The following is a 16,433-nucleotide window of genomic DNA, read 5'->3' on the forward strand; positions in this document are numbered from 1 at the left end:
TAAATGAGGTCATAAGGGTGAGACCCTAATCCAATTAAGACTGCTGTTCTTCTAAGAAGAGGAAGAGACACCAGAGATGCAGGCACACAGAGAAAAGGCCACTGAGGACCTAGTGAGACGGCAAGGCACCTGTCTCCAAGCCAAAGAAAGGAGCCTCAGGGGAAAGCAAACTTGCCAACACTGTGGACCCAGATTTCCAGACTCTAGTAATGTGGGGAAATAAATTTCTGTTGTTTAATCCATCCAGTCTGTGGTATTTTGTTATGGCAGCCCTAGCAGATGGATACAAAAATAGATCACAAGTTCACTGAAAATTATATATTTTACATATACAGATTAATGTCCTTACATACACACACACAAACAGACGTTTATCTACGTATAATACTATACTGAAAGTCTGGAATGCTATGGATCATAACACTAACAGACTGGTTAACTACTTAAAACAAAATTGCTTAATTGTTTCCCTTTATTTTGCTTATTTTCTAATTTTTCTTTCTTTTTTGTAAACAACAAATGACTATTACTAGTATAATAAAGCAATACCCTCTTTTAAAAAGTTTTAATTCTTTTAGAAACCAAAGCCAGAACAAAATGGAAAAAAAAAAATCCAAAGACAAAAAGTTCAGAATCAAATCAAATCCCATGTAATAAAATCTAAATTAAAAACATGAAAATAAAATTTCAGAGTTTATTATGAGGCCCCCTTCTCCCACAAAAAAATACCAAAACATAAAGGCAGTTTTTTTAAATGTCTGCAGCAGGCCTCCAGACAATCTAAATTAAATCCCAGTAGGCTTTTCACAGAAATTGATAGGATGATTCTAAAATATATGTGGAAATGCACAGGACGCAGACAGCCGGAGCAGGACACCAAGACCCACAGTACTACGGCGTCGGCTTAAGGACACACAAATCAGCAGGACAGGACTTCATCCACTAACAGACCCACAAACATACAGTCAATTATTTTTGAAAAAGGTGCTGAGACAACTTAATACAGAAAAAAAGCCTTTTAACAAACGGTGATGGAATAACTGGATAAAAATATGAAAAAAAAATTTAACCTTGAACCACTAACTTATACTGTACACAAAAATTAATTTGTTAGGTCACAGAAAACCAGAATTTTTTTCTAATGAATTACTGATAAGCAAAATAGTTTAAGTGAATCTCAAAAATATCTTCTTGTTAAAAATACTTATGTTGAGTGAAAGAACCAAGACAGCGTATATACCATAAGATTCCATCTATAAGATATTCAACGACAGGCCAATCTAATCCACGGTCGCCAAAACTGGAACTGGGGTTTCCCACAGCAGGTAGGGAACTGCAGGACGAGGGCGTGAGGGGACTTCCTGGGGTGCTGGAAATATTCTAGATCTTGACTAGCGTGTCAGTTACACCAGGATATAAATCTGTCAAAACTGTAACCGTGCACATTAAACTGTACACTTAAGACTGTGCATTTCACTGTAAATGGAAGTGAAGTTTATCTCAATTAAGAAAGAAAATGATCTCTGCATATGTAAAAATGAATACATTTTCTAAAACTAAAAATTTTTCCAACCTAAAGAAGAAAGAAGTAGCCAGTGGCTGTTTTAGAAACAGTCACTAACTATGGTGTAAGAAAAAGGAATCCAATCAACTGTCTTGGCAGAAGTTTTGCTGTAACGTGCGAGAAACGGACTCAGAAGTCACTCAGCTGTAGGGGAGCAGAAACAGTAAGAAGGGTGCGGAGTGGGTCCAAGAAAACCTAAGAGGACAAGTCCTGACTGAAGGGAGCTGGACTGGCACTCACTCCCGATACCAAGACTGCAAGAGAACTTAGGGAGAAAGACACACAACATCAAAACTGCTTCAGGATGCGCTGAGCACAAAGGCAGGCTTCAGATGGAATTCCCACCCCTCACTACGGGGTCACGGAGGCAGGAGTCACGCAGGTCTGCCCTCTGTCTCTACCCCTAACCCCTAGCTGAAATTTTAAAAAGGAGAAACCTGGTCATGCTTTGAGGAGGCCACAGCAGCTGGGTTTAACAAATGAAAGCTGTGTTTCTATAGAAGCATTTGTTAGTAATGGTAAAAATTCAAAAGTTAACAGAAAAGCAGTCACTGCTGTCACTTTTTTAATCCAGTGAGAAACGTGGGGTGATGGGGCTGACAAAACAGTACACGGGGTGGGAGGCAACAGCAGGAGATGAGACTGTCCCGTCAACCATGTATTTACCCTTACTTATCTGCAGACACTTGAAATTCTCTGAACTTCACTGTACAAGACTTAAATTCTAATCAAAAGTCTCTTAGTGAGACTCTGGATGGCCAAAATTATAAATGTGCTTTAAGCTACAAATAATTCACCAATCTGTAAGACCCACATTAATGCAACGTAAGATGTCAAGCTGGTATTTTTCTCTCACCTACAATTCCTGGGGTCACAATTCCAAGGACTTGGCATTGTTTTGGGAATAGCTTCTCAAGGGCAAATGCTGTTTCCATAGTAGTTCTTTTCCTTGCTGTTAACGATACAGAAGAAAATTATTCAATGTCATCCATTTAAGGTCAAATTTGATAAGGGGAAGGGGGAAAAAAGCAAATATTACATGGAGTTTAAGTCATTTTATACCAGAACACTTAACAAGGAAGCCTAATGACTTTCCCACTACAGTCACCTAGATTCAAATCAGACAATGATAATCCACTATCTTGCTCTGGGCTTCAATGTGCCCATCTTGGAACACTTAGTCTGCTTCTTTGCTTAGCAAGCCAAGAAGAATGCACAGTATCCATATCACTTTGGTAAACGGTCATCCAACACAATAAAAGGCTTGAAGAGGCAAAGACAAACATCCTACTTCAATAGTTAAAAAAACAAAAAAAAGTGCCTGGAGATTAAAGTATTTCAAAATAAGAAAAACACCTTCCGAGAGAATTTGTTTCAATTGCACCAAAAAGTTTAGAAATCAATCTCTGAAGCAAAAAGACTCCTCAAAGTGCAAATATATTCATGCATTCTGCAGGAAACTGATCCAGCACCTCAGAAAGTTGGTAACTTTAAGGATGAGAACACCATTTTCAAACAGAGATACATAAGGAAACAAACAAACAAAAATCCCAGACTTTTTCCTGTGATAGTCACCTCTCTTATGGCCACGACACTCTTCCAGACTAATGAAAGTTTCTGAATCAGCCATGTAAAGAACTGTCCGTGGTAAGATATGAACATTCTGCAAAGAAAAAAAAAAAGAAAATCAGAATTTGATCACACAAAAACAATCTTGAGAAAGAAGAGCAAGGCTGGAGGTATCATGTGCCATGATTTCAAACTATGCTATAAAGCTACAGTAATCAAAACAGCATGGTACTGGCACATTAAGTCAATGAAACAGGACAGAAAATCCAGAAATAAACCCAGGCACTTATGGTCAATTAATCTATGACAAAGGAGACAAGACACTCTTCAATAAATGGTGCTGGGAAAACTGAAGACTACAAACAAAAGAACCAGACTGGACTACATCCTCACACTGTACACATAAATGTACTCAAAACGCATCAAAGACTTAAATTTAATACCTAAACCCATAAAATTCCTAGAAGAAAATACAGGCAGTACTCTTTGACATGGGTCTTCACAGTATTTTTTTGCGTATGTCTCCTCAGGCAAGAGAAACAAAAGAAAAAATAAACAAATGGGACTAGATCAAATTAAAAAGCTTTTGCACAACAAAGGAAACTAGCAACAAAACCAAAAGGCAGCTTACTAAACGAGAGAAAATATCTGCAAATAATATGTATCTGATATGAGGGTTAATATCCAACATCTACAAAGAACTCACAAAACTCAACACCAACAAAACTAACAACCCAATTTAAAAATGGACAGAGGACCTGAATAGCTTCCAAAGAAAACTTACAGACAGGCAGCAGACACAAGAAAAGACACTCAACACCACTACAGTCATCAGAGAAATGCAAATCAAAACCACGATGAAATATCACCTCACACTAGTCAGAATGGCTGTTATCAGAGACAAGAAATACTAAGTGTTGGCAAGGATGCGGAGAAAAGTAACTTCTCCTGAATAAAACAGTATGAATGTTTCTCAAAAAACTAAAAATAGAACTAACATATGATCCAGCTATTCTACCTCTAGGTATTTTTCCAAAGAAAACAAAAACACTAATTCAGAAAGATATATCCATCCCTATGTGCAATGCAGCATTATTTAAATAGCCAAGATAGAGAAGCAACTTAAGTGCCCATGAATAGACGAATAGATAAAAAAGATGTGGTATACATATACAATGGAATATTACTCAGCTATAAAAAAGAATGAAATCTTGCCACTTGCAACAACATGGATGGACCTAGAGGGTATTAAACTAAATGAAATAAGACAGACAGAGAAAAGCAAATACCTTATGATTCCACTTATATGTGGAATCTAAAAAACAAATGATGAAATGTAACAAAACAGAGAGTCACAGATACAGAAAAAAAAAAACAGATGGCTATCATTGGTGAGGGGAGTGGAGGGATGAGTGAACTGGTGAAGGGAATGAAGAGGTACAACCTCTCTGTCACAAATAAATGAGCCCCAGGGATGAAATGCACAGCATGGGGAATGTAATCAACAACACTGTAACAGCTCTGTAGGTGGCAGGTGGTAACCAGACTTATCCCAGGGCTCATTCTGTAACGTCCAGAAACAGCGAGTCACTGTGTTGCACATTTGGAACTAACAGTGGTGTAAGTCAATTACGGTTAAATTTTAAAATAAGTAATTTTCAAGTAATTCGAATAAAACAAACCAGACACGAGCACGCACACACACATACACACAAATGTATTTTGGTTGCCAACATTTAAAATTCCCACAAAACACTGAAGTAAAATGTGGATTTCTTCTGAAAAGTAGACATTCTGGCAACACGTAAACCACACTTCCCTTGACTAAGGCCAGGCAGAGAGGCAAGCACTACCTGGGCTGTGCGGCCCTATCACTCTTCATGGGGTCACACTGAATCACCCGACCCACCTGAGTTACCTGCCTAACTCTGGAGTCATTTGAGTTTGTGATGCCTGGTGTAGAGAGGAGACAGAGTCCTTTAGGAGAGAGGATTTAAGAGATTTTGGTGCTAATGCTGACTCTGCCATAAACCAGCAGAAGAACCCTCGGAAGTGCTGAGGCCTTGGGTTCCATATTCTTAAAGTCTGGAAGTCTAGCCCTGAGATTTTAAGACTCTCTCTTTGGTGGCACGCACTGAGGAGCAATTGTGAATTTTCCTTCCTAAGTCTCACTAGAAGCAGTAACAACGACAACCCTCAATACGAAATGTTCTCAAAGCACAATGTAAGACAACTGGAACTTCACTCCGTTATTTAAAGAAGTTGTAAATGGCAAGATGTTTTATAAAAATTTCAGTGGATTTTAAAATATTTCTAGTAAAAAAGCTAAATCAACTTTCTTTATGGTTATAAAAGAATCCTGTCAGTAGATAATTTGGCAAACATAAAGAAAACAGCATGAACGATTTGGACAGTTTCCATGTTTTTGTGTCACCACACTGGAGTTTGCTACAATGTATAAGCTTCTTTAAGGGAATCAGTAGATGAAATTTAATAATGACAATAATAAAGAATAATAATTTTGATTATTGAAAGTATGCCATTCCCGGTGCTGTAAGGAATGTGTTATGTGTTATCCTTTCATTACTTAATCCTTACAACAACCTGGTAAGAGCGTTATACAGGGTATTATCTTCTTTTCACTTTACAGAGCAAGAACCTGAGGCTCAGAGAATTTAGGTAACGCTTTCAAAGTCACACAGCCACTATGTGCCAAAGCTGGGTTCACACCCAAGTCTGTCCAGCTCGAACAGCCATTACAACATATAAACTGTTAAAGCTATGTAAAAATAATACTTGCAGCAGTAAAGATCTGGAGAAAAAAAAACAGAAAAGTTTTTATAAACGTAAGAGACACACATAATTCTACCCCCAAAGGAAAATTCTGCTAGCATTCTGGGGCTTATTTCTTTTCTACTCTTCCTTTTTTGCCTGCAGTTTTCTGTAAACCTGACTTTGGATACTGGCCACTCTGGATCTGAGTCCCAGACCTGAATAGGGTAAGGAGAAAATCTACATGAGGAAGGGGGAGACAGAAGACTGGCCACTTATGGGGCATTCACCTACCATTCAAATATATTAAGAATGGTGAGAGCCAGGCTTCTTACTGTACTAAAGCAAGGTACAAATATGAGCTGAGAGAAAACTGGAAAGAATCCTGTGTTGGATTAGAACTGATGTACCTATCTGAACTCATGAATGAACTTCCATGTACATATGAATATAGCTGTAAATGTGTATATGTATACAGAGATGTATACACACACACATGCTTGTACAGGCACACACATATACTCCACGGCTCTGTCCACTGACTGAGCTCTGAAACAGCAAACCCTTCAACACCAATGAGTTGTCCGATCCTAGCTTCTAAATACTATTCTGCACTAAAAGACTCAGGGCTCCTTGTAGAAATAGATGATTCAGAACTGAAGCAGACAAAACACAACATGGGCTTAGAACATCCGGTGTCAGAAAGCAAGGAAGTGCTCGAAGATGATGAAATCATCTCTAAAAGACACTGAAGCCAGCTGAAGGAGCTCGCACTAGCCAAACTGGGGACAATTTAGGAACCAAAATAAATACTAACAGTAACAGATTATATCCCATTGAGTAAAGTAAGAGAGTAAGAGTCCATGTAGACATTATAAGTAAATGATAAACAAACAGGATAATTACATAGTTTCAAAGTATGTCCCCACAAGATACTTATTAATTGCAGTTGAAAAGAGTAACTTTACAGTCATGACACCTGGCAGATACCACCTTAACCAAATAATCAAAGGTAGTAGCACCTGTAATGGGACAAAGGGCGATCATATGCCACCTGACAGGAGGCAACAAGAAGAGCACAGCATCATTTGTGATACTCCTGCCAAAGATACATAGTCTGAATCTAAGAAACATCAGATGCAGTACAAAATAACTACCCTGTAATTTACATATGTGTCAAAGTTGTGAACTGGGGAAAGCCTGAGAAACTGTTTCAGATCAGAGTAAAGAAACACCAACAAACAAAAGCAACATAATCTAAACTGAATTAAACAGCATTACCATAATACTGAAAATCTGGCTACATAAAATGCCCAGTATCTGAAGAACTGTCAAATAAGTGACGGCAAGTCCATACAATATAGTCATTAAAACTGATGTTTACAGAATCTTTTACGCGTCACGAGAAAAACTTCCCTAAATTACAAAAAAAAAAAAAAAGGCCATATACAAAATTGCTATTTAAAAAGTATTTAGTTCTCAACAACCGATCCACCAACCGTGCAAAGGGCTGTGCACGACAACCCTTCTTACTTGCCTCAAGCTCTTCTGCTACCACTCGAACCAAGCAATGCTCCTCCAGGTGGCCAGCATCCGCCGAGCCCGCGGAGATCCAGGTCACACTCCGATGGGTCCGCAACACTCTGCGCACACACTCCCTCCATAAGCGGCACACGCTGCGGACGCGAACGCACAAAGGGCTGTGAACCGACCTTCACTTCTCTCTCCCGCGGCTCACAGACTCCCGCCCCCGACTACGCATTCGGGCAACAGCAGGAGATTCCTGCGGGATCCAAAGTCCCCGGCGGGGGAGGATGTAGGGCGCTGGTTCGGAGGGAGAGCCGGGGGCGGGGAAACCTTAGGGGGGAACCTGGCTCCCCCGGGAGAAGTCCCCGGCAGCACCCCGGCAGGGGTACCTAGCGGATGGGGGCGTCGCCCAAGAGCATGGGTGGCCGGCCAGGGCAGCCTGGGTCCCGACGGTATCCGCCCACCCCGCCAGCCCCGGCAAGGCCGCTGCAAGTCCCGACGTCAGCTTCCCGCCTCCTCTCCCCTCACCCGGCCACCCGCAACAACGCCTTGGCGGGCAGGAAGGTGAGGACACGCTCCACCACCTCCGCTAAGTTACTCAACACGAAGGTGCTCCGTGGGTCTGCGGAGGGGAGGCCGCGGCTATCGCCGCCGCCGCCCGCCGGCTCCATGCCTCCCCAGCCAGCCGGGGCGAGCAGTACGGCGGCCCGGAGGGAGCGAGAGGCCTGCTCAGACCGCCCAGCCCGAGCGCACTGAGCAGGCGCGCGCGCCACTTCCGGCGGCCGGCGGGGCGGGGCTCCGCGGAGGCGCCCACGTGACTCCGGGCCCGCGTTTTTCCGGTGCTCATCCCGAGGCCCAGCGGGTGCTAGGGGCGGTGACCAGGTGTCTTGTAATCCTCCCAGAACTTTACAGGAGGCTTCGCGCAGTGGAACACAGCCACCCTCTTTCTGTGCCTCTCGCTACACTTGCAGCGCTGTTCTCTTCCCCTAAGTCGTGAGTTCTTGAAGACTAGGTAATACTGTTACCGTTTTCACAGTCCCAATGCCTGTTAACAGCTTAAGTCCAATTTTTAAACGGGCAGTATCTGCTTTAAAAAAAACTCAGTGTGTGACAATCATCGCCTCTATTCATCACCATGCAGCCCTCACATTCTGAATGTGTAAGATGGCTTCAAGAGCACCTGGGTAAAAGCTGTGAAAACACTCCCCAAACAGCACTAGTTCCCTGCCAGTAGCATCAGATTCACCTGGGAAATCCTAAATTTCGCGCATCCTTGGTCCTCACCCCAGGCCTGCTGAATCAGACAATGGTGCGTGGCACCCAGCAGTCTGAGTTTTAGCTCTACTGTGGTTGAAGTTTTCCAGTGACTCTGATGCAGGCTCAGGTTGAAAACCATAGGTACAAGGAATGTGAGCACAGTGGACACTGCTGCGTCCCCGCCTAACATCCATTCCTCTTGCTGCTGCCTTGCTAAAGAGGCCCTGATTTGATGCCCAGCTCTTGACTGGTAAACCTGATTTGTCTGAACTACAGGGTCTCAAACATTTTGGCCTCAGGACTCCTTCACGTTCTTAAATATTGACAACCCCAAAAAGTTTCACTATGTGGGTTATGACAATATTTACCATATTAAAAATCAAAACATTTTAATTATTTCACTGAAAATAAATCCATCACATATAAAGTAACTTACACACACACAAAAAGCTTTACCAAGCCCCCCGCCACCCCCAATAGGGAATTGTGTGTCATCTTTACAACCTGCAAACCTCGCATTCCTGGTTTAACAGAAGACATCTGGATCTGCTTCTGAATTCAATCTGTTGCAATATCACATCTATCATATCATGTAGCCTCTGGAAAACTCCACGGTACACTGTACACTTGTGAGACAATGAAATTGAAAATACCAAATAGTTTTGGTGTTAGGAAAATAGCACTGGCCTTAAAAACCTAAAAGTGTCTCAGAAGTCCCCAGAGTTCTTCAGTTCATACCTTGAGAACCAGTGGTCCAAACCAATCCTGAAGGTTTCATTCTTTTCACCAGCCGTTAGTTTACGGGGTAGACACAGGAAGACAGGACCATTACCTACCTGTGGATGGATCAAGATGGCTGCACATCCAGACAGCAGTCAATCCAAAGATAAAATCAACATGGAAAAAAATCTCAAAAAAGCAGAGGTACTGTGCCTAGAATTTTCTTACCTCTGGATCTCTTGTATGTGAGATAAACTGGTAATTAATTGTAAGGAGGCTATGAATACATTAAAGAGGGAGCAGATTATTATAACCTGGGGAACAAGGGGCAGTCATGAAGAAAGCAGCATTTGAATTTATATTAAAGAATGAGTGTGGTGAGAGAGGGAAGAGGCTGAGGAAACCCTGAGTATGCCAAGTCTATACACATCAATTCTAGGTTCTCTAGTTTTCTCTTGTTAAATCAGTCTGCCTCTCTTCTTCTCAAGCTTCTCCTCACCCATCCCACCATATATAACCCTATTCCAGAAACGCAACAGAGTTTACAGACACTTGAATCAAAGACTATCTTAGGAGGGAAAAGTGACAAAGTTATTTTTTAAATGGTTCTTTATTCATAAACTTGATGCAAGTTTACAAAATTTACTGTACATTGCCAAATAAATCTGCAATGAAAAATAAAATTAAAAAAAAAAAAAAAAGAAAGCATGCCAAATGTGCAGCTGTCAATCTGCTAGCCATCAGGATATTAAAGAATTCAATAATGTATTCAAGATTTAGCCTTAGGTTTAAGGAACTTTAATGCTTTAAAGAATTCTGCCTTGTCACTTGTTATCTGAGCAACTGGCAATCAGAACTTTATACAAATGTAACCAAGTGAACAAGAATGCCAGAAAATCCTTTTCTACTATCCTCTTAACCAAAGTAGAAAAAAAAGAGAGAAAGAAATCAAACACACAATAATGCAGAAGTGCCAATCTCTCAGATGTGGTTTACAAAGTTAAAAACTGAGTCTTAAAGCATAAGAAACACTTTTGAACTTTGTAAATGGTTTGTGCAGAAAAATGTGCTTCTGGATCTCTTTTTAAAAGTGCTTAATAACTAGAATTTATGTTTAAATCAAATTTGGGTATATAAAAAAATCTATTACCAACCCAACAGGACTGATTCAGGTAAGGCAATAAAATGGAGAGCACACTAATTTGAGTCAGATTTTATAAAAGAACTAATATATGAAGAGTTCCCATTAGTCTTTCAATGTAAAAGCCATTGTTATGACTATAGCAAAAAATTTAAGTCTCCAAATTAGATACTTTTTGTACTTAACTGTGTGGTTTTTGTTCAAGGAGTCTGTCTTTGTGCCAATCACTTTATAAGTTTATTAGTTTACAACTGATTGCAACATCCCGTTAATAAAATGGAAACGTAAAATGACTTAGTATTTTAAATAACTTCAAGCTCTATACTTCAAGCTCTTCTTCATAAGAATATTGAACCAACAAGAAGCAGATTCAGCCCAGCAAGACTCTGATGCCCCAGTGGAAATTACTACTTACAAGCCTGAATTGGCACAGCCTTGCTTTGCCTAAAAAGTAAAATACAACTCAGTTAAGAGTAAATCTTTTGAGAAACAATTCATATCTTCACACAGCCATAAAAAAAGTTTAACAATTTAATAAGTAGGTTTCCTGTCATTATTTTGGCAATATCATAAAATAGTTTTAACCTGAAAAAGCTACTGTGATTTAGAAGACCTTAAATTTTCTAAACCAGTATTAAACATCGATTAAACTTTTATTGGCTTTAAATGGAACAATATATTGCAAGTCTTCATAACGCATGAGCTCAAAATGGGGAAGTTGCCCTAAGGTCACAACTTCAGTAACCTGATGCTGATTTGCCTGTTTAACGGATTTCTCCTTTCAAGAAAGAGAGAGAAGGAGTGGCCAGTATGTGTATTTATCAGGAAAAATACAGTAAAGGCCCCACTGCTCAGTCCAAGATACCTAAAATGAGCAAAATGAAAAGGCTGTAACTTATACTGGATCAGTTGACAGATTATCCACTAAAATATCTATGAGCTAAGATCTTCGGTACTGCTGTTAGAGGGGCACTCAAAGCTTGTGCCTGCATGTTGGAAAGATTTTCTTTAAAGCAACATTGGTCCAAACATACAAAGGTCAACACATTTAGCCATCTTCCTTTGGAGGGGTATACCAGCCTGAAAAAGAATGGGGAAAAAAAGTTAAAATACTTTACTTCTTTTTTTTTTACTGAAGTATACTTGATGTACAATTATTATCTACAATTATGTACCCAAGTTTAAGTATACAATATATGATTCACCTTTTTAAAGGTTATACTAAAATACTTAAATTCTTAAACCAAGTAGGAGAAATGGCATTTTATTAAGGTTAGCTACTTTCTCTACCCCTACTTTTCACATTTAAACCTACTGTAAAAATTATCAACTTACACTTGGGTTGGTAACACAGTACTTTGATATGTTCACAATATAGTTATTTCCTATGAATAAACTGTACTTGAGTTTTCAACAGGAGAGCTCTATATGTTAATGGCATTTGTAGCTAAAGATGACAGTGTACAATATTAGACTACAAGCTAGGCTTTAGATTTCACTTCAATTCTATATTTGAAGGTGAACCTCACTGAAAATAACTATCCCCTAAACAAAATCCTGGCTTTTTAGAGGAAGAGGAACTTGGACTGTCATAAATGCAATGATGTCATTTTACCAGTGAGGGTGCTATCTCAGCAGGTGCACTGCCGAAAGGATATGCCTAAGATCAAATTTAGCAGAAGCCAAACTAGAATCCATCTCCTGAATCTGAATCTATTGCTCTTTCACCATAGCTAATTATAAATACAGCCTTCTCAAATACAGTGCCTTCCATAAACATTTTTGAATGCTGACTACAACATCTGTTTCAACAAAAAATAAGAGGTAAGAAAAAATGTGATTGTTCAAAACAAAACAAAAATATAATCTCTCTCTAGAAAGGCAAATGAGGCTAAGTGCTGTTTGGTACAAAACTGCCACTGGAACAGTATAAATATACCAAGATTTGTAGAGCATCCATGTGGTTAATGAAGTACAAGTGTCTTTGGATCTGTTAATTTAGGGTGCTGGAGATGATTATTATTATGAAAACCCATCTTTGTCCTCAAGTTTTATCATATCCCTCTTCAGAAGCTTGAAAATTGTTTTGAATACTATTCTTTCAGAAGTAAGCAGTTAATCACAAAGCAAACTTGTCACTTTTTCAGCAAAAGTGAGCACATACAAATCTTAAGTCACAAACTACCCCATTTTAGCAGAGCAAAGAACACTTCACTGTAAATACTCTCCTTAAAGAAAACTCCTTCCTATTAATTTACTTAGTCCACAAAAGAAAACATCAGTTTCACTACCCTGGCTACCGTGAATCTCAGCACTTGGTTATGAAGTGCTGTGCATACACACTACTCCTTTTTTGCCTCATTGTTTGGCAAGACAGACATGGAGACAATTTTAGAGATGAGGAAACTGAGACTGAGAGGTAACAGGACTTGCTCAGGGCCACAGAGCTAGTGAGTGACACAAACGGCACTTGACAATAGATCTTCTGATTCCAAGTCTACTTATTTTGTTACCTCACTATTAGAGACAAAAACTCAAAACATGTATTGTGAATACAAGCAAAATTTAAAGTAAGGCCAATAAGGTTTATGAAAGATATTTGGATAATTTATTTTAAATTTACAACTTAAACACTCAGAAGTACAGACTGAAATTAGGACTTTTCTACTTGAATAGGTAATTGTGTACAATTGTCAAAAAAGCATTAAATAGTCTGAAGATGTTTCAGAAATAATTGGTTCATGACCCTGACTGCATTTACTCAGTATTAACAAGAACTCCACCTGTAGAGTTGCCTTTAACTCAATTCCTATCCCAATACCATACATTTCAAGTGATAAAGTGATTCATTCATTAATCTACTCAAAAATCTTGACTCTTAACTCAGAGATTCCCAGGCCAAGTATTTACGATACAAAGATTTTGAATGAAGCAGTGTGTGTGTCCTCAAGTTAAAGATTTTCACTGTGGTAACCATACTTTGCAAGAAATTAACGCAAAAACAGAAGAATAAAGCAGGATAATTACTAACAGTACATTATGTAAAGTTTCATAAATGGCAATAAATACTTATTGAATTAAACGTACCATTTTTCTCATGTATCTGTACAATGGAATTATAGGATTGTTGGGCTCTTGCTAGATTATATTGATTCTGAAAGAGAATTATAAATTTTATATCAAAACTATAAGTAGATGGAAATCATTACAAATAATTTACGGATGTGTCCCTGCTGTGCTTAAAAGAACACAGGTAACTAAATTATATTTCTATTTCAAAAAAGAAATTTCTCAATTTCATTATTCTCTACCACTTTAGAAGGATACAAAACCAAAATTGTACTCTAGTAAAAATCTACATGCTTCACAGTTTATTTTTATAATTCTTCCTACCACTGCACAAGTTCTAGTGTCCCTCTCTGCACTGATAAATAAAGGATGCTCTATGGATGCAAGTAGAACTTAAATTCCCTTCCTCATGACTTCCATCAGGAAAAAAAAGAAATGAACTACAAAATATTAATTTCAGATAAGAAAACATTAGGCTTTAAGGACTAGACATACGAATGACATTTTGAGTTAAAAATGAATGCCCATAAGTGGCACCAAGCCATTATTAACAGAGTCTTCTTAAGGAGTCTTCTTTTGTTAACCTCTAGATTAGAATTTCTTTTAAGGGGCCAAATTTAAACTGATTTTGTCTCCATCAGTACAACTGACCTGTATCTTAACTTCCAGTTAGTATATCATAAGCATTCTCCATAGTGATACACACCTATTGTATCACATCATAGAATTTTTAAACAAACGTCACACAGCACAAGAATAAAACACATACAAACACATTCTAAGGGAAAATTCTCCTTCCTACTACCTGTCCTTCAACCACCCAGCTCCACCCCCTCATCCATCCTTCTTCCTCCACCTGAATAACTACTGTTACTACTTGTCCATCCTTAAGGTCATATAAGAAAATTAATGCACAGCTTATTGTTAGTGACTATCCCCTGCTTTTCCCCCCAACAAATGGTAGGTAACATGACAAAGTAAAAAATTACATCCTCCTGGTTAAATGAGACTTTCATCACTAAGTCGTCACTATTGCTTTCTGTTCCAAAACCGTATTTTGTTTGATACTATAACTACACCCCCTGTTTGTTAGTGTATACAGGCAAACCTCATTTTACTGCACGTAGCAGATACTGCCTTTTTTATAAACTGGAAGTTTGGAACAACCCTGTGTTGAGCAAGTCTGTAGGCTCAATTTTTCCACGAGCATCTTGCTCACCTTCTCTCTGTCATATTTTGGTAATTCTCAAACTATTTCAAACTTTTTCAGTATTATATGTGATCTGGGATCAGTCATCTTTGGTGTTACTACTACAAGTCACTGAAGGCTCAGATGATGGTTAGCATTTTTTAGCAATAAAGTATTTTTAAATTAAGGTATGTAACTGTCTTTTACCTCACACTTTATATAGACTACAGCAGAGTATAAACATAACTTTTATATGTACTGGGAAACCAAAAAATTCATGACTTGCTTTACTGTGGTATCTGCTTTACTGAAGTGGTCTAGAACTGAACTTGCAGTATCTCTGAGGTGTGCCTATACTGGCATTTTTATCATCCTCCTTTAAAAAGCAACAACAAAAAAAACTTTCAATTTCTCTGTATCCTCACATTTTTAAATATACTTCTTTAAGAAAAAAAAACCATTAAATTCAATCCATCTAACTGGTAACTTTAGTCTATTTGCATTTGTTATGACTATTTCTTGAACTTGTTTCTACTACTTTACTTTCTGATTTACATTTCTCTCGCTTTTAAATATTATTTTATTATCTCGTCCTGGGATTCCAGTAAGAAATATTTTAGACCTCATTCTGATCTCTGCTCTTCTTAACTTCTGCCATACTGTCTGTCCCATGTCTCTCTCTGCAATATTCTGAGCTATTTCTTCTAATCAATTCTCTTCTGATGTTTAACCTATTGAGTTTCTCATTTCAACAATTATATTTTTCATTTCTAAAAATTCTATTTCATTCTTTTCCAGATCTGTCCCATCATCCCTGATCTTAGTTTGACCAATTTTATTATTTTTTCTTTACATTAGATTTTACATATAACTTACCATTTTCTTGCAATTCTAATATCTGCTAATTCCAAAACCTAAAATTCTTGGCAATTTGTATCTCTTATTGTTTCTGCCAATTCTCATGTATATTAGGTTGTCTACTATGTGCTTGTGATCGTTCACTGAATTCATGCTTGCTTGATCTTAATCTTTGGGAATCCTACAGATTTAAATCAGAAGTGCTTTCCTCTGAAGAGTATCTGTATCTGCTGATGAGAACTGTGGATACAACTAACATGAGGCCATTTAGTCCTCTTGGAAAATCTCAGGATTATGCAAGGTTCTCAGATTTATTTGGCCCGTCAACCTTGCTCATTTATAAACAGAAGACTGCACTGCTTAATATAGGTAACAACTCCCCCTGGAAGAAAAAATAACAATCAGATCTTTCATTTGAATGTGATCACTGACTAGGGGATTCTGTAGGTAAGTAACTGGAAGTCTGCGGGGCTCCAGGGAAGACAGGTACCTTTCCTGGTTATAGAAATAGGCTAGGAGCTGCCCCATGGGCTGTGTGCTCTAGGATGCCACTATTTAACTTGACAACAGCTCCCCTCCATGTAGTGAATGGAAGCTTCTTAAGAGGCACTTCCTGCCTATTCTAAAACCCCCATTCCTGCTAAAAGTCATAAGATCAGACCTCTACTTTAGAACGCTTTCTCACTACTATAGCCTAGAGTGAACGTTACAGCCTATATTTCACATTAACTGAATAGAAAACCGGCCTTGCCAACATCCTTCTGTCC

At 38.7% G+C, this 16,433-nt stretch overlaps 2 protein-coding genes across 10 annotated transcripts in view; both read right to left on the minus strand.

The window, feature by feature from the left end:
• The window catches only part of FBXO22 (F-box protein 22), a 31,442-nt gene extending 23,238 nt beyond the window's left edge, over window positions 1-8,204 (minus strand). For 3 of the 6 annotated variants that reach the window (XR_004315511.1, XR_004315510.1, XR_004315509.1), the window contains exons 1-4: window positions 7,961-8,187; window positions 7,443-7,581; window positions 3,140-3,227; window positions 2,421-2,516 (exon numbers count right to left, since the gene is read on the minus strand). Coding sequence is in view for 2 of the 6 variants with exons in the window: in XM_006173500.3 (XP_006173562.2) it covers window positions 2,421-2,516; window positions 3,140-3,227; window positions 7,443-7,581; window positions 7,961-8,103 (466 nt within the window). In the remaining 4 variants the exon portion in view is untranslated. Of the gene's footprint in view, window positions 1-2,420; window positions 2,517-3,139; window positions 3,228-7,442; window positions 7,582-7,960 lie in introns of all 6 variants that reach the window. The other 3 variants (XR_004315508.1, XM_006173500.3, XM_032468834.1) reach the window with 2 other exon arrangements.
• A 1,808-nt stretch (window positions 8,205-10,012) lies between these two features.
• Window positions 10,013-16,433, minus strand: part of UBE2Q2 (ubiquitin conjugating enzyme E2 Q2) — a 53,907-nt gene continuing 47,486 nt past the window's right edge. For 3 of the 4 annotated variants that reach the window (XM_032468838.1, XM_032468836.1, XM_032468835.1), the window contains 2 exons: window positions 13,638-13,704; window positions 10,013-11,630 (listed from right to left, as the gene is read on the minus strand). In XM_032468838.1, coding sequence (XP_032324729.1) covers window positions 11,599-11,630; window positions 13,638-13,704 — 99 coding nt within the window. In that variant the 3' untranslated portion in view covers window positions 10,013-11,598. The remainder of the gene's footprint in view (window positions 11,631-13,637; window positions 13,705-16,433) is intronic. The other variant, XM_032468837.1, reaches the window with a different exon arrangement.

The sequence above is a fragment of the Camelus ferus genome, chromosome 27 (genome assembly GCF_009834535.1).
Source record: "Camelus ferus isolate YT-003-E chromosome 27, BCGSAC_Cfer_1.0, whole genome shotgun sequence".
NCBI lineage: Eukaryota > Metazoa > Chordata > Mammalia > Artiodactyla > Camelidae > Camelus > Camelus ferus.